A 23761-nucleotide genomic window follows, 5' to 3' on the forward strand; every position below is an offset into this window, starting at 1 on the left:
TATACACTTTCGAAATGAAGTTGATCTTTGTCTCCTTCACAAAAACAAAACCCCCAAAGGCTAATTTTTCCAGCTGGAATGTAAGTAAATTAAGTATATGGTTAAAAGTACAAGATATTAATGCTTACTCAATAAATATAATGGTCATAATTTTTAATTGATGCAATGATTATTATAAGAAAGTGGGGTATTAATAGGAAAATTAAAATATAAATTTTGAATGAATGGTTTGGTATGTACTAGAAGCAAATTGTGTGTGTGTATGTGTACGCACAAGTTTCTGGATATGAGCCGTAGAACGGGGAGATGGATATGAGTATAGGTATATGTGTCTGGGTATTATACAGATGAAAAATAATGGAAAACTCGGTCAACTGAAGAAAAAAGACTCAACACCATGTAGTTGCATTGCCAGTATAAACTAAAAGAAAATATCAGTACTATAAAGTTATTATTTCTTCTAAAAAGTGAAGAAAATAAGATAGAAGGATGTTAATATCAAATTGATAACTATGTAATAAAAATGAGCTTGTGTTTTGACCTTAGTTTCTACTGTATTTCCTCTTGGAATATTTAATTTCCTAAGTGGAAATTTAATGAAATTTGGCCACTGATTTCGGGTTTGTTTATTTCCATATGTATAAAGAAAACTGAATATCCTGATGTTGCTTGGCCGTTGAGATTTCGCATCCTACATGAAATTGCACTGGGTGTAAATTACCTGCACAATATGAATCCTCCGTTACTTCATCATGATTTGAAGACTCAAAATATCTTATTGGATAATGAATTTCATGTTAAGGTAATTACTTTAAAAACAAAGTTTATTTGCTTCCTTGTGATTAATAGCTTTAAAAAGACTGTTTAGTTATTTCTTCCACCTAGCCAACTTAATATCTCCCCCTTTTCCGTAGCCCGTAATTCTTGTTTTCAGTGTCCCTTCTTCGTGCTGCAGTGGCTTAGCTATTCCCGGACCACATGGATAGATAGAATTATAGTACAAAATACAAGATTCACTGGAAGAATATAGATTCACAGGAAGTTGCAAAGATAATACAAAGACGTCTCATGTACCCTTCAGTTAGTTTCCACCAATAATTCTATCGCACATAATTACAGTACAATTTTCAAGACCAAGAATTTGACATTGATACAATGCATGTATGTAGTTCTGTGTCACTTTATCACATGTATAAATTTATGTAACCACCACAGCAATCAAGATACAGCACTACTCTATCATCACAAAGATATCACTCATGCTACTCCTTTATGGTCACAACCGCTTCTTCCCTTCCACCATCCCTGATCTCTGAAAATCACTAATCTGTTTTCCATCTCTGTAATGTCATTTTAAGAATTCTGCGTTGTAAATGGAATCATACAGTATGTGATATTTGAGATTGGCTTTGTTCACTTGGCATACTGCCTTTGAGATCCGTCCAAGTTGTTGCTTGCATCAATAATTGGTTCCTTTTTTATTGCTGAATAATATTCCATGCTATGCGTGTGCCCCAGTTGTTTAACCATTCACCCATATTGAGGAACATTTTGATTATTTCTAGTCTTTGGCCATTACAATAAAGCTTTTATGAACAAACCCGTGCAACTTTTTGAATAAACTTAAGTTTTCGTTACTCTGGGATAAATACCGAAGAGTGCAATGCTAGGTTAAATGATAAGGGTATGTTTAGTTTTTTAAGAAACTACCCACCTATTTTCCAGAGTGGCTATACTGTTTTTATATTCCACCAGCAATGTATGATAGACCCAGCTTTTGCACATCCTCACCATGTTTTGTATTATCACAGTTTTTTATTTTAACTGTTCTAATAAATGTATAATATCATCTCATCATGGTCTTACTTTACGTTTTCCTAATGGTTAATGTTTTTGAACACCTCATGTGCTCCCATTTGCCATCTATATATCCTTTTCGGTGAAATGGCTCTTCATGTCTTAAGCCCATGTTCTAATTGGATTCTTTGAGTTTTTTACTGTTGGAGTTGGAGAGTTGTATATATTTTATAGATATGAGTCCTTCCACAGACATGTAGTTTGCAAATATTTTCTCCCAGTCCTTAGTTTGTTCTTTTCATATTTTTAACAGGGTTTTTCACAGAACAGAAGTTTTTTTTTGTTTTTTTTTTTTTAAAGATAGGCACCTAAGCTAAGAACTGTTGCCAGTCTTCTTTTTTTTTTTCTTTCTGCTTTTCTCCCCAAGTCCTCCCAGTATATAGTTGTATATTTTAATTGTGGGTACTTCTAGTTGTAGTACGTGGGACACCACCTCAGCGTGGCCTGATGAGTGGTGCCATGTCTGTGCCCAGGATCCAAACCAGAGAAACCCTGGGCCATCGTAGCGGAGCACGCAAAGTTAACCATTCGGCCACAAGGCCCACCCCAAAACAAAAGTTTTAATTTTGATGAAATGCAACATTTTTTCTTTTATGATCATACTTTAGCTGTCATGTCTAAGAACTGTTTACCAAGCCGTCAATATTGAAAATTTTCTTCTAAAGGTTTTATAGTTTTATGTTTTTAATTTTATTATTTTATTGTTTTTAATTGTATTATTTTGAATTAATTTTTATATAAAATATAAGATGTAGGTACCTAAAGGCACCAGATGTAGTAGTGATTTCACAATTCCCCTATATCTAACTGATGACAGGAAATAAAAAGTAAAAATAAAAAGTAATTAATACTAAATGCAACTCACTCAATTTTTATATATTATTTTGCTACACTTACTATAATAATATACATAATTATTATAAATATCAAACAATGTTCAAATAAGTAATAGGGAAGTGGAACAATAGATAAATTAATACCAAAAAATATGAGAGAAGTTCAATGAAAAAATGAATCTTTATTGAAGACTCTTCCTCTCCCTAGAGTAAAATGGGAGAGGAAGAGAGATGGAACCAAGCTGCTGCTTCAGTATTAATAAAAAGAGACACTCATCTATAACATCAATTAGAGAACCATACAAGTAGCAGTACCTTAATGGAGAGCTAGTCCCCTCAATCCTCACTGCAACTATCCCCCGTCTCCCAGGGCAGTTATCCTATGTCAGGGGAGTCTTAACATCCATACTTAAATGACTGTGACACTTTCTTAATGTGATCAGTTAAAAATCCTTCCATGTTGCTTCCACCCGTTGGTCCTCTGTCTTTTCTTCGTGATAAACTAAGTCCAATTTTACTTCCACGTGACAGCCCTTTCAATATTAGAAGATAGCCAAAATCCCCCTGCCCCTCACGTACACTTGTGTTTTGTTCTTTTCCCTGCTAAACATCCTTAGTTCCTTCAGCTAATTTCCTTATTACATGGGTTTTATTCCCAGGTGCTATCTAGATGCATCTGTGTTTAAGTCTCTTTTAAATTTTTTTTTTTTTTTTAAGATTGGCACCTGAGCTAACCTCTGTTGCCAATCTTTTTTTTATTTATTTTTATTTTTTCTTCTCCCCAAAGCCCCCCAGTACATCGTTGTATATTCTAGTTGTGAGTGCCTCTGGTTGCAGCATGCGGGATGCCGCCTCAGCATGGCCTGGTGAGCGGTGTCATGTCCACCTCCAGGATCTGAACCAGCGAAACCCTGGGCCACCAAAGCAGAGCATGGACATTTAACCACTCTTCCACGGGGCCAACCCTCTTTTAAATTTTGATCCTCAAAACTGAATAAAATATTCTTGATATGGTCTGATAAATGTAGAATTCAATGGTCCTAAATACCTTTCTTAATATTTCCTTGATAATTCATCAACTTTTGGGGGGCAGCCATATCACAACATTCAAATGGGGCTAGTGTCAACAAAAAGCCCTGAGAGGGGTTTTTTTCATGTATTGTTGCTTAAGCCACATCTCCTTATCATGTACTTTACAGAATACTTTCTGGACATCAGCAAATGTTATCTTGTTAGATTTGGTTGATCACTTCAGCCTCTTAACACCGTTTTGAACATTATTTCTGTAGTCCAAGGTTGTAACTTTCTCTTCTTGCCTTGTGTCATCCTAAAATTTAAACAGCTAGTTTTTTGTATTTTCAAGTCATGATTAAATGTTAACCAGTAGAGAGCTCAGATCACAGCTGCCACGTGGTGCTGAGAACCTCTCTCCAGGTCACTATCAGTCCTTTCGTTAATCAGCAGTATTGGAGAATAATCATACAGTTTGCTTTGAATACTTCTAAAAGAATATTACTTCCATTTTGTCCATAAGAATATATGAGAGTCCTTGCTTGGCTGCTTTCCCAGATATCCTCACAGCTTACTTTCCTCACCTTCTTCAGTCTCATTATCAGAGTGGCTTTCCGTGACCACCCACCCAGTTCTTCTTTATCCTCATACTTTGATGTATGCTTCTTCATAGTATTTTTCACCATAACACATGACATTGTTTTATTAATGTTTATTGACCATCTCCCCCAGTTAGCATATAAGCTCCATGAAGACAGAAATTTAGTCTAGTTTATTAACTGCCACATGCTCAGCACATGCCATGTGGAAGCATTCAATAAATATTTGTTGAATGAACAAATAAATGAATTCCAGATCTTCTATATATACCAGATAGACCTGTTGTCTTTATAGTCAAGTATGTTATTATTAAAGTACTGCAAAATGTTTTATAATATGCAAACTGTTTTTACATTTACTCTTTTGCAATAGTAATTAACTGTCAAAAAAGAAATGAAGTCAGTCATTCCTTTATTCAGTAAGTATTTGTGGAACAATTATGGTGTGCTAGGCATTGTGCTTGGGATATAGCGCATGAGGTCTGAAATTGACCACTGATCTAATATAATTTGTTTTTCATCAATTCTTGCTGGTTCTTTCATTATTTACTCATAAAGTATCCCTTCTATAAAATTTTCTAAATTTTTTTAACCGGGAATTAAGGATAATCTCCTACCAGTATATAGATTTTCAAAATCAACATTTCTTTTTCTTTTTAAAAATAAGAATGACATTTACTTTTCTGATATCCTATAGTACCTCTCCATTCTATCCCACAAAGAACACTCATAGCACCAAGAAGGTATTTGCAAGTATTCTCAATAACCTGAAATACATATAAAATAACCTGAGACTGACACTTTATAAACCTTTTAACCTCATTTTCTTTATCTCAGTCCAGAAATTATTATTGATAAAGAAAACAGAAGCAAAGTAATAGGTGATGATCCCTACTTTTTTTTCATTTGTCAACAGGGTACCCTTGGTCTTTCTTTTATATGAATAGAATTTAAAATAGCCTGGTTTTGTGTATTTTTTGTAATTCTTATTAATTTTAGCACATACAGGTACTATTCTTATAAATTAGCAATACTCTTTTATATGCATCCCATGTATCTCCCCTTTTTACTTTATAAATGTCCCTTAAAAGTCAAAGTTCAGCATGCCCAGGCAGCAGCCCTAAATCTCTGCTATCATATATTTTGGATACTCCTATGCCTTTGTGGTTGATATGCCTTTCAAGCCAGCAGCAGAATGACTGTTCCAGCAGTACATGCACAAACCACAAATTAAAGCTTCGTTATTATTTTTAAATCAATTTGCTTTATCACAATTTATTTCAGGAATGCTTTTGTCAGGAAAATAAAAGGAAGAATTATTAGTTTCTTTAACTATAATTTTAACTGTTGTAAAATTTGGGGTGGCTGTTTTTAAAACTTTAAATTTGTTGTTATCTGTGTAAACAAAGGTTATTTTCAATTGTAATGATAAATTATTTGAAGAAATTATCCTTAAAAGTCATGCCTAGGAATTGTGTGTACATTTAACCAGAGAATAAAAACTAATGTTCATGGGGGGGACAAAAAAGTCAAAGTTCAGGCTGGCCCTGTGGCTGAGTGGTTAAAGTTCTGCATGCTCCACTTCAGCAGCCTGGGTTCACAGGTTCAGATCCCAGGTGCAGACCTACTCCACTCATCAGCCATGCTGTGGCGGCATCCCACATACAAAGTAGAGGAAGATTGGCATAAATATTAGCTCAAGGCTAATCTTCCTCAACCAAACAAAAGAGGAGGATTGACAAGGGATGTTACCTCAGGGCAGATCTTCCTCACCAAAAAAGAAAAGTCAGAGTTTATCAGTGATGCATGAAAAAGTAAGGATTATTTGATCTACCTGTCTTCTTGGAAGGTTCTTTAAATAAAGCACAAAACATCCTTAAAAATACTTAATGAAATTAAATGGAAATTCACACCTTGCTACAGGTTTTTGAAGTAATTTTTCTTGCTGGAATGCTAACCAGAAACATAGTATCTAAACGAAAAATATTTACTACCAATTAAAGATCATTTGAGACTTTTCTCCTTTAGAAAGAATACATTCAATTTGGTTATTTGTCAATCAAGTGTCCATTAGTGCATCTTAGATACAAATGAACCTGTGATAAACTTCTTGGAAAATATTTTTATGTACCATATTTACTTTCTCTGCTATTGTCAGTTTTGTGAGAAAACCAGAATATTTAGAGGTTACTCTTCTTAGCTTTTTCCTGATGATAACTGGATAGTTTTACAGTATGGATAATACATGTAAATGAAAGTAGCTGTTCTAGTAGGGTGATAGGATTATGGATGTCTTTGATGAGTAGTGCATTTTAATTTCCTCTGATTTTTTTACCATCTTTTTTATTAAAAAGAAAGCTTTTACCTTTAAAATGCATGTTAAGATCTTGTCTAGAATGGAAAAGTTCCTATCCTCTTGTCTTTATTGTTGAATGATAAATTTATCAAGATCCTCAAGAAATCATGGAATTCTTATTCCTCCCCTCATGTTCTTCACTTTTTTCCTTCTATTGAAGATACAGATTTAATGAATCATGTCTTTTGTATACGATATTGTTTTTAATAGAAGAAGGGGAGAAGTATGGTTCCACATAAAAGCCAAATTATATCATCAAATAGAGGAAATTGTGGTTAAGGTGTTTAGGCTAGGTTTGAAAATGCAAAGATGAAGATCTTAGGTGAAGTAAGAGGAGCACATAAGGAAGCAAGCTCAGGAATACGTTTTCTCCAACAGTAAATTGTGGTTCAGGCATAAGATGAGATCACACCCCAAGTTTTTTTTAGGATTTTTCACTGTGGGACAAGAATAAACTTTATTTATTATACTAATGCTTATTATCCTGGCAAATGTGCAGCCAGAATACTGATTTTGCTTTTAGAGGGTGGGTGGGAGGAATAGAGCTTTCAATGCCAAGTAGGAGTAAGTGGGATATGCAGTCTCTAGAGTCTTACTACCACCCAAAAGTGATCAAGGCCCTGAAACTTCACACTGTCCTTGTTGGTATTGTATGAATAAGAGCAACCTTTAGAGATTTATTCCTGTATACAAAACATTAATAGTAGTGACACATCTAGATCACTTATTATGTACCAGATGTTCTGAGTGCTTTGCTTAGAATAACTCATTTAATTTTCTCAATACAGCCCTATGATATAAATACTGTTATTATCCCCACTTTACAGATGGTCAGTCTGAGGCACAGAGAAATTTAAAAACTTGCTCAAGGTCACACAGCTAATTAAGTGGTAGAATTGGAAGACGAATCTAAATAATCTAGGCTCCAGAACCCATGTTCTGAACCACATGCTGTATTGCCTTTTAAAGTCAATCCAGCTTAGCTCTTCATGTCCTGGCACCATGTTTTCTGTTGGTCTTTTCTAATTTTTTTTACTTAGATGTACCTTTTTATTATAATAATGTATGAAAGATTCATATAGTCCACTCCCTCCCTTTTTGGAGTGGGGCCATAATTTTTTTTATCTCAAATTCATCTATACACTAAACAAATTTCTTCTGTTAAAACTAGTAAAGATATGAGAGTTAAATAATTGAAATACACGTAGTGTACTATATGGAACTCATTCCACTCTGTTGACTTAGAAATTATACAGTGTAAAGGTCCAAGTAATTTAAATTAAATGTCTTTAAAGTTTTCCAATACTCTTTTGTCCACTAAATATTATTCTATTCTTACATTTTATCTTCTGTTTTTTTTTAAATAAGGAACCTTTTTAATATTTAGAGAGTTAAAATATTGTATAACATCTGCACAAGATTTACAAGTGAAGTAAAACTATAAAGGACATATCAAAAGTACAGGATGTTTGTCACTGATAATTCTTTAGGCCCTCATTGTTATGGATGTAAATAGACTTTATATACTAACTATACTGTTGCCAACAGATATGATGCTTTTAGTGGTAGACATAAACGATATAATAATGAGCTTACTATATTGGGATTTTGCTTATTTCAGAATTTAAGGATTCTATTTTTAGGGCATTATAAATAAGAACATTTAACCTGAGTTGTTTGGCCAGCCCTGATGATGGCCTGGTGGTTAAAGTTCAGCACTCTTTGCTTTGGCAGCCCAGGTAGAGCCACACCTCTCATCTCTCCTGGTTGCAGAACCACACCACTCATCTGTCAGTAGCCATGCTGTGGCGGTGGCTCACACAGAAGAACTAGAAGGACCTACAGCTAGAATATACAGCTATGTACTGGGGCTTTGGGGAGAGGGGAAAAAAGAGAGAAAGGAAGATTGGCAACAGATGTTACCTCAGGGTGAATCTTTCCAAGCAACAAAAACACCTGAGTTTTAAACAATACTCAGTGACAATCATAAGAGATATGAGTAGTTTAGCAGTTCTGTGAGGTGTAGGTGAATTTGAAGAGCACATGCTATACAGCTGCTGGTCATATAAAGTAGTGTTCAGTGTATACACTCATTCAAATTATAAGGCAAAAAATACCCCTCTTTAATTTTTCGAAATTTAGTCTCCCTTTTAAAATTTGTAATAACATGCTAAACTTTAAATCAGTATGTATTGCTTCTAGAGTTATTCGCTCAACACTATGGAATCCAATTTGTTAAGAAACTGGTGGAATATAGAGAGATAAAGTATTAATATATATGATATATCCTCTGGTCTCATATCTAAATACAACGCGTATAAAAAAGACAGTCAATTCTTGGATTTTTTTAAAGAGAATATTTTTAAATTCAATTATTTATTCTTTTCCTTTATAGATTGCAGATTTTGGTTTATCAAAATGGCGCATGATGTCCCTCTCACAGTCACGAAGTAGTAAATCTGCGCCAGAAGGAGGGACAATTATCTATATGCCACCTGAAAACTATGAACCTGGACAAAAATCAAGGGCCAGTGTCAAGCATGATATATATAGGTATAGTATGTTACCTTTGCTCAGAGTTAACTTGTCTGAAAAAACAAGATTAATCAATCAGAATTTTGAAGCTACATTTTAAAATGTGATTTTTATTCTTCTCCCATAAGTATGGTGAAAATAAATTAAAGACCAGAGTGACTAATATTTTTCAAATTAAAGATGCCTTACTCTAAGCCACTGTTATATCCTTGAAGAAATTTATAGTGTAATACTTAGAGTTTTTATCATATGTGACTTTGATGGAGGGAGGGAAACAGTGTGCCTAACACATAATACTACCAAAGGCGGTAGTACTCACACCAGAAAAAATTCAGTAGAATAGGGCTACATAAGACAATTTTTTTTATTGCTCTTTATTTATTTATTGTGAAAAATAAAATTATGTCATTAGAGGGCACAGCTTATCTAAGTCTCCAAGAGTGATTAAATTATCCTCAACAAGTTGGCCTTGCATATAACTTCTTCTTCTTCTTTTTTTTTTTTTTTGAGGAAGATTAGCCCTGAGCTAACTACTGCCAGTCCTCCTCTTTTTGCTGAGGAAGCCTGGCCCTGAGCTAACATTTATGCCCATCTTCCTCTACTTGATGTATGGGACGCCTACCACAGCATGGTGTGCCAAGCAGTGCCATGTTGGCACCCAGGATCCAAACCAGCAAACCCCAGGCCGCCGAGAAGCAGAACGTGCAAACTTAACCACTGCGCCACCAGGCTGGCCCCTAACTTCATTTTTATTGCAGTAATTTCTATTTTTTCAATTTAGGGTTAATTCCCTTTCAAAACAAAACTGTATATGAACATTCATCATCTTGGCTGTATATGGTGATTCTTTATACAGCATTCCACTACCTTAACACTTTCAAAAATGGTGTCTCCAGGGGCCAGCCCCATGGCCAAGTGGTTAAAGTTCCGCAGGCTCCACTTCGGCAGCCCAAGTTCGTGAGTTCGGATCTCGGGTGTGTATCTACTCCACTCATCAGCCATGTTGTGGAGGCATCTCACATACAAAATAGAGGAAGATTGACACAGATGCTAGCTCAGGACTAATCTTACTCGAGCAAAAAAAAAGAAAAAACAAGGAAGATTGGCAATGGATGTTAGCTTAGGGCGAGTATTCCTTACCAGAAACAAAAAATGGTGTCTCCACAGTCAGCTCTTAAATTTAGTGCTATTTTAGATTATTATTCAAGTTAGTTTATAATGTACTATATATATATTTTTTTATCTTAAACAGCTATGCAGTTATCACATGGGAAGTCTTATCCAGAAAACAGCCTTTTGAAGGTAAGTGTACTTTGATTTCCTTATTCTAGATAACATCATGTTGGTAGGCCACACTCAGAACTGTCTAAAGCTCATCTTATTTTAAATCTGCCTACCATTCATTTTGTGGCAAACACACTGTAAAACCAACAATTTATCAATTGTGAATCCACTGTATCTTGGAAAGTGTACTTGATTAAGGATCATAAAGATGTAGATTCTAATTCTTACTCTGACAGTAATTAGTTCTATGATCAAGCCTCTAAATCTTGAGTCCTCATCTTTTGCATCTGTAAAATGAGAATTTTGAATGCTATTTCTGAGATTCATTCCAGCTATGAAACTCTTTATATGAAATTTTAATTAGTTCTCCTTCCAAAATGACTGACAAACAAGAATAATTTTTAAATTTTCTGATAACATTATTTTAAGGTTTGTATTAGTCAGTTTGCTGTGTAACAAAAAACCTCAATAGCTTACAAAAGAAACATTTGTTTCTTATTAACATTAGATATTAGTTGCTATGGCCCTTCTGGCTCTGCTAAGTTCTGCTCAGCTCTGCTCTACTCACATTCCATTGACAAAATCAAATCACTTGGCTAAGCCAAAATTAATAAGATGAGGATATAAACTCCTCCCACAGGAAGCAGACAGATCTGGCAGTGGCTGGGATATATATATTCCTTTAACAAAAGGGGTGTAATGAATTATTTCTAAGATTCCTTCATTTTCATTTGGATGGGTTTAGACTGTATTTAATATATTGAATCATAAAATATTTCTAATGAAGGAAATATATTTGTTTTGACAGAAGTCACCAATCCTTTGCAGATTATGTATAGTGTGTCACAAGGACATCGACCTGACACTAATGAAGAAAGTTTGCCATTTGATATACCTCATCGAGCACTTATGATCTCTCTGATAGAAAGTGGATGGGCACAAAATCCAGATGAAAGACCATCATTCTTAAGTGAGTGTACAATTTTAATCTGGACTTTTTGAATTACAAAAATAGTGTGTATACTGTGAATAAAATATTCCTTGAAAGATTACACAAGTTAGATGAGAGACTCGAAGTTGTTTTTTTAATTCTCTTCACTCTTGTTATTCATAGCATTTATAAGAGGGTAACTGCTTCTAGAGCAGATTTGAGAATTCCTAACAGAAAAGAGAAATCATCTGATATGAGTAATAATTCCATTCATGTATTCAACAAGTATTTATTGAACACCTACCATGTGCTACATACTGTGGGGAGCACTGGGAACAGAGTAGTGAACAAGACAGTCTAAGTTGCTAAATTCCTGGAGCTCACGTTCAAGTTGAGAAGACAGGGAAAAAACAAATAAATGAACAAGTTATAAATTGTGGAAGTCCTTTAAGGAAATAAGCAAGATAATAGAGTAGTTAAAGGAGGGGAGGAAAGCCCTTTACTTAGAAACAAATGTTTGAGCTGAAATTTTAAGCTTGAAAAGGAGCCAGCCATTCAAAAAGTACAGGAGTATTTCAGGCAGAGAAAACAGCAAGGGAAAGACCCTGAAGCTAGAAGAGGAAAGTTTGGTATTTGCAACACACAAAAAGAAGTCCTGTGAGCTGGGATATAGTGAGCAAGGAAGAGAATAATATGAGGTGAGACTGGAGAGGTAGAAGAGGCTGTTGGCTATTATAAAAGGTTTGATTTTTATTCCAAGTACAATGGAAAGCCATTAAATTGTGTTTTGCAGGGAAATGCCATGATCTAATTTAAGTTTAGGAGAAATCACTCTTGCTGCTATGTGGAAAATTGTTTGGAGCAAGAGTGGAAGCAAAGAGACCAGCTAGGAGACTCTTGGCAGGAGTTTTCTAGTTAAGGTGGTAATCCTAGAGTAGAAGAATTAGACAGAATTAAGATTTATTTCAGAGGTAGAACGGATCATCATTTCAATGCAAAATAGGAGAAAATCTTCATGACCTTGGGTTAGGCAGAGAGTTCATAGATATGACATCAGAAACAAGATCCTTAAAAAAATTGATAATTGGGTGCAGCATGGCCTGGCGTGGAGGAGCACAGTGACCCCAAGCCCACCCCAAGCTGCAGCAGTCTGGGCTTAGGCAGCGGTGGCAGCAGTGCCCACTTATGGGCCCCCGAAGATGCCTGGATGGGCACCCACCCTAAGTATTTAGAAATAATGGAATTAGATATAGGAGATGCCACCCAAGTTTATATAGCATTCTTGATTTACCTGGGCCTCATGGAGAGTAAAAGTTGGCATGAAGTAAACTGTGTGGGATTACCCGATCTCCAGCTCATCTGCCTTGTCAGTACTGAGATAGAAGGAGAAGGGTTACAGACTGTGGTGCCCACAGCCATCAGTGCTTCCCTCAGCCATAACAGATAAGGGAGATCTTGAAGGCATCTCGAAAATTGTAAGAATATTTCTCTTAGAAGATGACACCTATACTTCCTGATACTTGCTTTATTCATTCAAGATTGGATTTGAGACCTATGAGCCTGCTTCATCTTTTATCTCAGAGCTAGTCAGGGTTGACTCAGCTGGTCATAATCCGTAAGTTTTCTTTTTGAAGAATAAAGTTTTCCAAGATGGAAGAATGTTTTTCTGTTAAAAAATTTAGGGTAGTTGCTCTAGAAATTTCTTATCTAGAGACAGTTTAATTACAGTTGTATACAAGGTTATGCCTAGGATGTGTTCAAAGGGATGGAGCACGTGTGTTTCTTCTGTCATCCTGCACCCACAGCTGCCTCATTGTTCACTGCTGCCACTACTAGACTGTTGAGACTGCCACCTCCTTCCCTTACTCAGCCCTCCCATTGCTTTATGGCCACTACAGCTAGCCTGGAATGGCATTGCATACACCTTGACACCTGGAGAGTTTACTTCAGTCTGCTTTTTCAGCCCCAGTAGAAAGTAAAAGATTTCTTTCAATTGGTTTTCATGTTGCAATTACTGTTACTTCCCTTTTTGGTTAACTTTAAATCAAAACTAAAAATATGCTCATCCAGAGTATAAAAATACATATCTAGATTAATAGGGACCAGAGAAGTGCTACCTACAGGAGTACTGGGCCATCCTTTCCATTCTTATTACCACCACTCTTATTATATCATAGCTAGAATGTTACAAGAGAGACAGTGGGGGACAGTGTCAGCCTTGAAAACATCTTTATTAAGTAGACTCAGTTATTCTACTTTTGTTAATACCTCCCAATTAAGTTGCCTAAAGTACAAAAAATTATATGCACAAAGATGTTCCAAGTGGCATTACTTGTAATAGCCCAAATTATAAATCACTTAAAAGTTTAAGTCAGGGATCTGCGAACTTTTTCTGTAAAGGGCCAGAAAGGAAATATTTTAGGCTTTGCAGGCCCTAGTCTCTCTCACACTTTTTCGACTCTGCAGTTTGTAGTATAAAAATAACCATGTAAATAAATGGGCATGGCTGTGTTCCAATAAAACTTTACTTACAAATGCAGAGCCATAGTTTGCCTGGTCTGGAAATAGTAAACAGATATATATAGCCAATGAATGGTACATTATGTATTCATTAAAAATTAGTAATGGATATAATGAAAAACATGAGAAAATATTTAGTAAAAAAGCAAGGTATAAAAATGTCTAAATGGGTATGATCATAGCTGTAAATAATATACCAAGCATATAAATAAAAAGATGGCAAACTACTGTAGTTATAATAGGATGGCAGGGCAGTAAATGGATGACTTTGTCTTTCTTCAATATTTCAGTTTTTGTTTATTTGTATTACTTATATAATAAAAGTGTTTTAAAATTTAAAAAACTTGATAGTTGGACTTCAAAAAAATTGAAAACTTTTGCATGTCGAAAGCTACTGTTAAGAAAAAATAAGACAAGCCACAGACCGGGAATCTTGATTTCAACTAAAAAAACGAGGAAATATATTTTCCATTCAAAATTTATGTCCTATACTCATCAGCATTATATTTAAAAAATCAAAAGTTGCTAAAATAGTGGATTCACATTTTATCTATTTCCCATAACCATGTGGGAGGGTATATATTTTCTTTGTCTCCAATGCCCCTTCCAAATAGTTTCTTCTTCTCCATTCTCTAAAATTTCTAGCTCTTTTAAAGATCATGCCATTAGGCAATACTTGCTTCCCTACAAGCTTAATGGTTTTTCCCTATTGTTCATTGAAGACTTTGGCCTTTGGCTTACTGACTTCTCCACCCTCCATTGATCAGTACTGCTGAATACTTGAGAGGAACCCTCTGCGGATCTCTAGAGTTCTCCCTCTGTACACCTCTCTCCTCTCTGGTACTCTGTCCGATGAAGTCTCTCTGCCTTTGTCTACCCACACTCTCAGCCCCGTCTCCTCAACTCTGAGTGTCCACCAGGCTCTACCTCACTTCCTTCTCTCCGTGGGAAACTGTAGAATGCTAGAAACTCTCAAGGCAGTGAGCCTGGGCAGTCGTAAGGCTCACCTCGTTTGTTTCCCGTCTCAACGATTGCTGTCCTTTGTTCCCTGATATCCAGTGTCTTGAAAACCACTGTTGCATATATTTTGTCTGGCTTTTTTGGTTGTTTCAGGCAGGAGGATAAATCGGTCATTGTTAACTCCATCTTGGCCAGAAGTGGAAGTCACTGGTTTCTCTTTAAATTAATGGCCAAAACTGGCACTAAATACTACTTAGCAATTCTATTATGCTTCTCAGATACATCTATTGTTCCATTCTGATAGATCAACTGTTCTTAAGGTGTGGGGTGGGGTTGGGGGATTGGTCCCTGAGACTCTTATAAGAGGTTCACAAAATCAAAATTGTTTTCAAAATAATAAATATTATTTTCCCTTTTTACCATCATCCTCTCAAGAGTATATAGTGGATTTTTCCAGAGGCTAAATAAGGTGTGATGATATCATTGTTCCAACAAATAATGGAATTCGTTCTCATATACTCTTATGTTTTAAATTTTTCTCAGTTTTAATTTCTAATGTAGTAAATATCAATAGCTATGATCCACATATACAAAAGCTCTTTGGGGTACTCAATAATTTTGAAGAGTGCTGAGACCTAAAAGTTTGAGAATTGCTGTCTTAGATGATCATCTTGTACTGCTGGAGGAGGCACGCAAGTCCCATTTTTCATGTTTCCAAAGCAAAGATGAAATTCCATTTCAATCCCCAAGAAGGAATGTATCAGAGGAATGTTTCCAGCTTCTATCTGTTCCTTAGTCATTTCTCCTCAGACTTACCTCGTTTGTTAATTTTGGAGAAAAACTGAGCATGCTTATCTGGTCCCCTCTCAGTTTTCTTCTTCCTTTAGAAGTCAGCCTGTCTAAAGGATGCAGACATTTTATACTCCCCCATGTGGAAGCTGGGTGCGGCCTGTGACTCAGTGAATATAGCTGTCAACTTGCAGGAGTAAAGCATTATCAAGCCCAGTGGCTCCAGATCTGAAGGTACATTCTCAGTTAGCTTTATCAGTAACAGAGGTGACATTTTGATCACCATCTATCTTTATTCTATGGCTTTTCTTAAAAGATTCTGAACTTAGCAAGAGAAGACTGAGGTAATGCACATTATACTTTATCCTCTCTTCCTAAATCTCCTACACCCCATGCTCTATCTTTCCTTTGAGCTGATCACCGTTCTCACACTACATGAAGAAAATAGAAACCATGAGAGGGAACTCCCTCCTGGTTCTACTACCAGATCTACGGATCCAGTTGTGCTTATATCCATGTTTCCTGCCTTATCTCTTTTACAGTAGAAAAAATGTCCACATACATATACAAATGTAAACAGTGTCAGTCGTGTTCTGGATACCATTCTCCTCTCCAGCATTCTGTTCCTTATATTCTCTCTCAGCCCTTGCATTGCCAATCTCTGCCTGTCTACTGGATCATTCTACTATCATACAGATATGTTCTATTATTATCTCCTACCTTTATCTAGGAAAAAAATCTTGACTCCATAACATCCTTCAGCGACTGCCTCATTTTTCTGCTCCCATTCAGAGCTAAATACCTTGTAGGAATTGTCCATACTTGTGGTCTCTATTTCTTTCCCTGTAATTCATTTTTTAGCATACTTACGTCAGTCTTCTGTTTTCATATCTCCACTGAAACTACATTTGTTCTGGTTACCAGTAATGATGATGGTGGAAGGTCCTGCTTATCTTACTTGACCTCCTGGCAGATTAGACATGACTGGCAATTCCTTCCTTAGAACTTTCCCTTTGATGGCTTCCAAGACACAAGAGACTACTATCCTCTCTCCCTCAATCTCTTTCTCTCTTCCTGTATTCAATTTCTGACTGTTTCAATGCCTCAGAGCTCTAATATGGGTCCTTAACTTTGCTATGTATACACTCTTCCCAGATGATCCAGTCCAAACTGTGGTTTTACATACCATCTGTATGTTAATGACACTCACTTTTATCTCTGGAGCCCTGGCATCTTCCTTGAACAACAAGTTCATTTATTGTTGTAGTAGTGGTAGTATTTATGATTGTTTCTACTTGTTGGCTATTATGAATAATGCTGCTATGACTGTTCATATGCAAGTCTTTGTGTGAACACGTGTTTTCATTTTTCTTAGGTAACTACCTATGAGTGGAATTGCTGGGTTATATGGTAAATTTATCTTTCATTTCTAAGAAACTGCCAACCTGTTTTCCGAAGTAGTTGCATCATGTTACATTCCTACCAACAATGCATGAGGTTTTCAATTTCTCAATGTCACTGTCAATACTTGTTATTGTCTGTTTTTTTAATTATAGCCATTTTAGTGAGTATGGAGTGATATCTCATTGTAGTATTAATGTGCATTTACTAATGACTAATGATGTTAAACATGTTTTCATGTGCTTTTTAGCCATTTGTATATCTCCTTTGGTAAAATTCAGTCTTTTGCCCTTTTTTTAATTGGGTTATTTGTCTTCTTATTATGTTGTCAGAGTTCTTTATATATTCTACATATAAGTCCTTTAGAAGTTACATGATATGCAAAAATGTTCTCCCAGTCTGTGGCTTGTCTTCATTTTTCTTAATAGCCTCTTTTGAAGTGCAGAAGTTTTCAGTTTTTTTGAAGTCCAATTATCAAGTTTTTTTTTTTTTAATGGATCCTGTTTGTGATGTCATATCTAAGAATTCTTTGCCTAACCCAAGGCATGAAGACTTTTTCCTATATTTACATTTAGGTGTATGATCTATTTCGAGTTAATTCTGTTTGTGATGTGAGGGTAAGAGTCTAAATTTATCTGTTGCCATGTGAATATCCACTTCTTTCCCCATTGAATTGCCTTAGCAAATTTGTCAAAAAGCAGTTGACCATAATTGTAAGGGTTTATTTTTAGACTCTCAATTCTATTCCATTGTCTATATGTCTATCTTTGTGCCTGTAATAAAGGCTCTTAAGACAGCTGAATGTCATCATTTTGGGGGAAAATTGACTTAGGGCCTTATCAGTTAAATATTAGCACTTAGATTTTTCAATTTAATGATTAGAAACAATATGAACTCAAATTGTATTTTTTTCTTATGTAGAATGTTTAATAGAACTTGAACCAGTTCTGAGAACATTTGAAGAGATAACCTTTCTTGAAGCTGTTATTCAACTAAAGAAAACAAAGGTAAATTGCTAAATGAAATGCTAGAAATTAGAACTTCAAACAATTATATATTAGTCATGGAGATTTTTAGTTTAATTTAGTTTTTATCTATATACTTTTCACAGATGTAGGCTATAGTATTGGAGCAGGGGCGTTTACCAGAGACTATGAATACTGTCTGTCCTTTGTCACCAAAGAACTTTTCCATTTCATTCAAATGGCCACCTCCAGATTTCAAAGAACTCCCGTGTAGCAAATGTAAATTTAAAATGTGTAACAAATGCCAGTTGTGTACAATTGAATGCCCTAAATCACTAGGGGTTTTTTTAATCTACATTTATTTCCCTAAAGTTTTAATTTATACAGAGTAATAGATGTCAGGGCTCTTGCACTTCTCTTTATTCAGTGTACTTGGGCATTTCTGAGATTTATTGCCAAGTTAAGTTGTAGAATTTTTATTAATAATTGAGACCAAAACGTGTATTTTTTTATTTTTTCATTTTCCCACTCAATCACTCAATGTTGCATAAAGCAAAGTAGCAGTTGATATGAATTACTTAAAACAGTTGTCTTGTTTACTCATTCTGGCTCTTGTAGATCAGAACAATTGAAGGGACTTATTACTGCAAGGTTTTCTTAATATCATCAAAAGTTGTTTATGAAGCACCTACAGTCCTTTAGGGGCAAAGTAAGCATAGTTTAGCACTTGCTGGGTTTCATTAAATTGCATTTGAGATGTGATAATAAAAATCATTAGTTATTATGCAAACTCTTGGATAGTAAACAGGCATAAGCTACAGTTACTTATCACTAAATAGCATTGCTACTGGCCTGTTGTGGTTTATTGGATCTATTGACATACCTTTGCTTTAAAAGGGAAGCACATAAAGGAAACAACTACCCTTTACCAAAGTAAAAATTGATGGTGGCAATATTAGTGCCTGAGTTTTTTAAGGAACTAAAAACTGTGTTTCACTTCTTTTGATAACTTATCACTAACTTCCTTACTTCTGAGTAGGTACAGTGTTTTCCAGAACTTTCCAATTTCTCTACTTCTTAGTAGATACAACCTTCTGATAACATTTCTTTTTGCTTTATCTTTTCAGTTCCCTTTCTCTCCTCACAGTGTTCTCTTCTTCTGAGCAAAAGTGGGTAGAAAAATTTGCTTTGTTGGTTATAAAATGGAAGAGAACCATACCATTTAATAATAGCATTACTTTCTTTGGTGTTTTTAAGTTGCTATTGTTTTCACTTAGAGTTGTTGTAGTTCCTTTTTTCTCTTTTTAAATCCTTATATAAATTCTTTGAAACTAGTAGGTAAAGAATATCATCCCCATTTTATACATGACGTAGAGTATAGATGATATAGATTACATACACAGATGATAAGTAGTTTTTTCCTCCTAAATTTCTTACCCTTGTAATGGAGCAGACAGTCATAAGTATGGGTTCTGGAGGGCTGGGTGTGGAACCCACCAATTTTCTAAAGTTCCACAGAGCAGTTAGTATTATGTTGGTTTGGGGAAGAACAGCAGACTGATAGGTTTGTTTTTAAATCACTCAATAGTGATGGTAACAAATCCAAACATGCTTTATAGACAGGAGTAAATCACTTAATGGTTTTAATACAAAAGTGTAGCATTTAAGTAAATCATCTGCTTAACAGCTAAAATTTATTGAATGCTTACTAAATAATCTTAGGGCCTTTGAGTATATATTACTTCTAATCATCCTTACAATAATCCTGCAAAATAGATATTCTTTTTTTTTTTTAAAGATTGGCACCTGAACTAACAACTGTTGCCAATCTTTTTTTTTTAATTGCTTTTTCTCCCCAAATCCCCCCAGTACCTAGTTGTATATTTTAGTTGGGGTCCTTCTCGTTGTGGCATGTGGGCCACCACCTCAACATGGCCTGATGAGCAGTGACATGTCCGCGCCCAGGATCCTAACTGGCAAAACCCTGGGCCACCGAAGCAGAGCATGCAAACTTAACCACTCGATCACAGGGCTAGCCCCCAAAACAGGTATTCGTATCCCCAGTTTATAGACAAGTAAGTTGAGATTGTCTCACACCCAAGGTCAACAGTTAGGTATCCTATGATTCTAACCCAGATCTGATTGGCTCCATGACCCTCATCATTCCGTTAGGGCACCTTGCCTCCTTTACTTAGTCCAGCCCTGGTTTCTTATCTATAAAATGAAAATAATACTAGTACTTATTATTAAGCACAGTGCCTAAAATATAACAAATGCTTAATAATTATGGATAAATAGACACACACACACCCCCAAAATTTATTAAGTACCTAGTTTGTACCAAATACTTTATATTTATTATCTCACTTAATTACTAGAACAATCCTGCATGTAGGTATTGATCTGTTTTTAAAGATGAAGACTTGGTAGATCAATAATTTGCTCGAGGTAGCAAATTGATATGAGGTGGGTTTCAAAGTCTGTGTCTCTAAAGTTATTGTCCCTGTTCTACACCGTCTCTATCTGTAAATTATATACTATATCATCAAACTGATTACATTCTCTTTCCATTGACTTTGCATAAATAAAAAAAATGTTAAGTAGACTGTATTTTACTCATAATTTCCTGATCACCTCCAATTAAAGTTCATATATGTATTCATTCCAGTTACAGAGTGCTTCGAGTACTGTTCACTTATGTGACAAGAAGAAAATGGAGTTATCTCTGAACCTGTCTGTAAATCATGGTCCACAGGAGGTAAAACAAATTATATTGATAAACTGAAAATGTGAGAAAATATGAAAAATCATTTAGTCTAACTCCTTTTATAGATGGGAAACTAAAGTTCAGGGGGTTCTAGGATTTGTTAGGTAGCCCATGGCAATCTCCAACTTGAAATCCAGCTCTCCTGATTCTCAGTTCATTGTTCATCTCATCAAATCACAGTCCTTGCTTCTTTGTTTGGCATTGACTTCTATACCTGTCATTGTTTTATATGATGAATGGTGTTACAGGGTAGTACTAAATAAATCATTGATTACAGTTCTGCCACAATATTTGTGTCTTCTTATCCAAATATAAAACAGCTATAATATCTGCCTTGTTCTTATTTCTTACAGTGATTAATAAAAGGAAAATGCTATTTTTGTGGCTCTCCAGAAAGAATGATTTCCTTAGTAGCATTCTTTCAGACTTATGTCATATTAGTCATTTCTTTTAAGAATATATATGTTCATGTATATATATTCATTATTTATATGTTCATCTGAACATATTCATATGTTCAGTAATAATATGTTCAAAATGAACCTTAAAGCACAGAACATAGTTTTTGAATCACCTTTATATACACTGTTTCATTGGATCTTTGAGCCCATACATGCACATTGTTAGACACTACAGAAAAAGAACTTGAGAGCCAGAGAGTTTAAATGCCTTGTCGAAAGTTAGTCAATAATTCCATGACAGAGCTAGAAGTGGAGCCAAGGTCTATATTACTTTTTTCATGGATTCCTGCCCCTTCATGTTGAAGGAACCTGAGGCATTGAGAATAGGCATTTGCTCTAAATCAATAGGTAACCAGAGTTTCAGATTTCAAATTTCCCATCCACTAGGCAGAGCCTCTGAGATAATGTAGAAAATATTGAAAAAATAATGATTTCCAAAGTATTTAATTATTGCCCTCTCTCTCCAATTAGAGTTGATAAATAAAGTTCATTTTTGTTGGTTACTTTATATATGTGTTTCTTTAATTTAGTCAGATATAATTTGTAGTAGTTTTGATTCTTTATCATAAGCCAAAAGCAAGAACTATTTAGAAATTAAAGCTGTATGACTTTTTTTTAAATTATGCTTTTTGGTGAGGAAGCCTGGCCCTGAGCTAACATCTGTTGCCAATCTTCCTCTTTTTTTTTTTCCTCCCCAAAGCCCCAGTACATAGTTGTATATCCTAGTTGTTATTCGTCTTCTGTGTGGGATTCTGCCACAGGATGGCTTGTTGAGCAATGTGTAGGTCTGCACCCAGAACCAGCAAACCCCAGGCCAATGAAACAGAGTCCATGACCATAACCACTACACCACCAGGCTGGCCCCAAAGTTGTATAACCTATTAAATGATTTTCCATTAACCTAAATCATTTGTCCTCTCTTTATTTTAGGAATCGTGTGGATCCTCTCAACTCCATAAAAGTAGTAGTTCTCTCAGAACCTCAAAGTCCCTCTCAGCTCAAGACAATGATTTTTTATCTAGTACGTAAATTTTTCAATCAGCATTACTCGCAAGTTTTCCATTTTCTTTCAAGACCATATTCTTGGCAAGCAATCATGGTTTGTATGGAACATGTCTGTCATTTGCATTCATAACTCATTTTTAAAAATTGACAGTCTAAAGATGTACAAATAGTAGTGGGATGTTCAACAAATACATTTAAGTATTAAAGGCATTATGTTAGACACTGTGGAAAGATACAAAAAAAACTCTTCTAAGAAAGGGGAGAACTGTTTCTAAGTAATCATAGTTTTAGATAGAAAATGATGCATTGTAAGAGATATGGATATAAAGCTAAAGCATTACAGTGGAAGTGTAACATTTTTTACAAAGTACTTTCCCAGCAACCTTGTGAGGGAGATTTCATCATTTTAAAGACTTAAGATCCAGACTTCTGGCTCATATAGCTAGTAGCTGGCAAATCCAAGACTTGAAGCCAGGTCTTTTGATAAATATTTTCATGTCACTCCACTATACCATGTTGTCATCCTGAAGAAATTATTTCTGGCTGGCTGGAGGTCGGATATAGTTATAAAGGATGGTCATTCCAGGCCAAGGAACAACATAGAGGCACAGAAGCAACATGAGAACAGCAAGTAATTGGATTGAGCTGGTAAAGAGGTTAAATGAAAAGAGAGAGAAGATCAGGAGGGTGGAGTCATACCATTGTGAATTCTAACAAACACCAGGCTAAGCTATTTGGGTTTTTTTACTTGGGTAGGGAGCAAACTATTGCAAGTTTTTGAGCAATGGTATGACATGATAAAATTTTTTGCTTTAGGAAGATTCATCCTGGCTGGAATATGCAGCATATTTTAGAAGGAAAAGGAGACTCAAGGTGGGGAGAACTATTGGTCTATTACTGTAGTATAGGTCAGAGATTATGAGACCTGATCCAGAGTACCAGAGGAAAGAGTGGTATGAGTGATGTTGTGGAGGACACACTGAAAGGACGTTATAACTTTTCACTTGTAGGACTAAAGAGAAAAGATAAAACCAAACAAGTTGTTAAGCCTGGTGACTGGGGGAACATTGGTGCTATTAACAGAAATAGGAGTTGAAACAAATTTTAGAGTTAAGATGAATAATTAAGTTTTTAATGTTTTTTTAATCTGAGGTGCTTAGCCGCACATATTAGGGTGATGTCCAGTGGCCTGTTGAACATGTAAGATTAAGATTCAATGAAGAGAATTTAATTACATGGATTTGGGAAGAGGTAGTAATTGAGGCCCGGAGGTTAAAAAGGATTGCCAAAAGAGAGTGTAGAAAGAAAGACATACATAGATTTAGAGGACACATTTGAAGTGCAGGAGGAAGATGACACAGAAGAAGAAATAATGGGATTATGTGAAGAAGTAAAATTCTATGATTTATAATTTACATAGGACAAGACAGAAGTATGGTAAAAACATTCAGTATAAACCCTTTTTTGTTCTAAAAAATATTTAC

At 35.3% G+C, this 23761-nt stretch overlaps 1 protein-coding gene and 1 pseudogene across 1 annotated transcript in view; both read left to right on the forward strand.

Annotated features, from left to right (window-relative positions):
• The window catches only part of RIPK2 (receptor interacting serine/threonine kinase 2), a 33483-nt gene that overhangs the window by 8034 nt on the left and 1688 nt on the right, over positions 1 to 23761 (forward strand). Inside the window, exons 3-9 of the mRNA XM_014853394.3 lie at positions 647 to 802; positions 9055 to 9212; positions 10447 to 10496; positions 11287 to 11448; positions 18001 to 18086; positions 20713 to 20802; positions 22203 to 22293. Coding sequence (XP_014708880.1) covers positions 647 to 802; positions 9055 to 9212; positions 10447 to 10496; positions 11287 to 11448; positions 18001 to 18086; positions 20713 to 20802; positions 22203 to 22293 — 793 coding nt within the window. The remainder of the gene's footprint in view (positions 1 to 646; positions 803 to 9054; positions 9213 to 10446; positions 10497 to 11286; positions 11449 to 18000; positions 18087 to 20712; positions 20803 to 22202; positions 22294 to 23761) is intronic.
• LOC139039863 (tRNA-splicing endonuclease subunit Sen15 pseudogene) lies at positions 11663 to 12903 on the forward strand (annotated as a pseudogene).

The sequence above is a fragment of the Equus asinus genome, chromosome 12 (assembly GCF_041296235.1).
Source record: "Equus asinus isolate D_3611 breed Donkey chromosome 12, EquAss-T2T_v2, whole genome shotgun sequence".
Taxonomy (NCBI): Eukaryota; Metazoa; Chordata; class Mammalia; order Perissodactyla; family Equidae; genus Equus; species Equus asinus.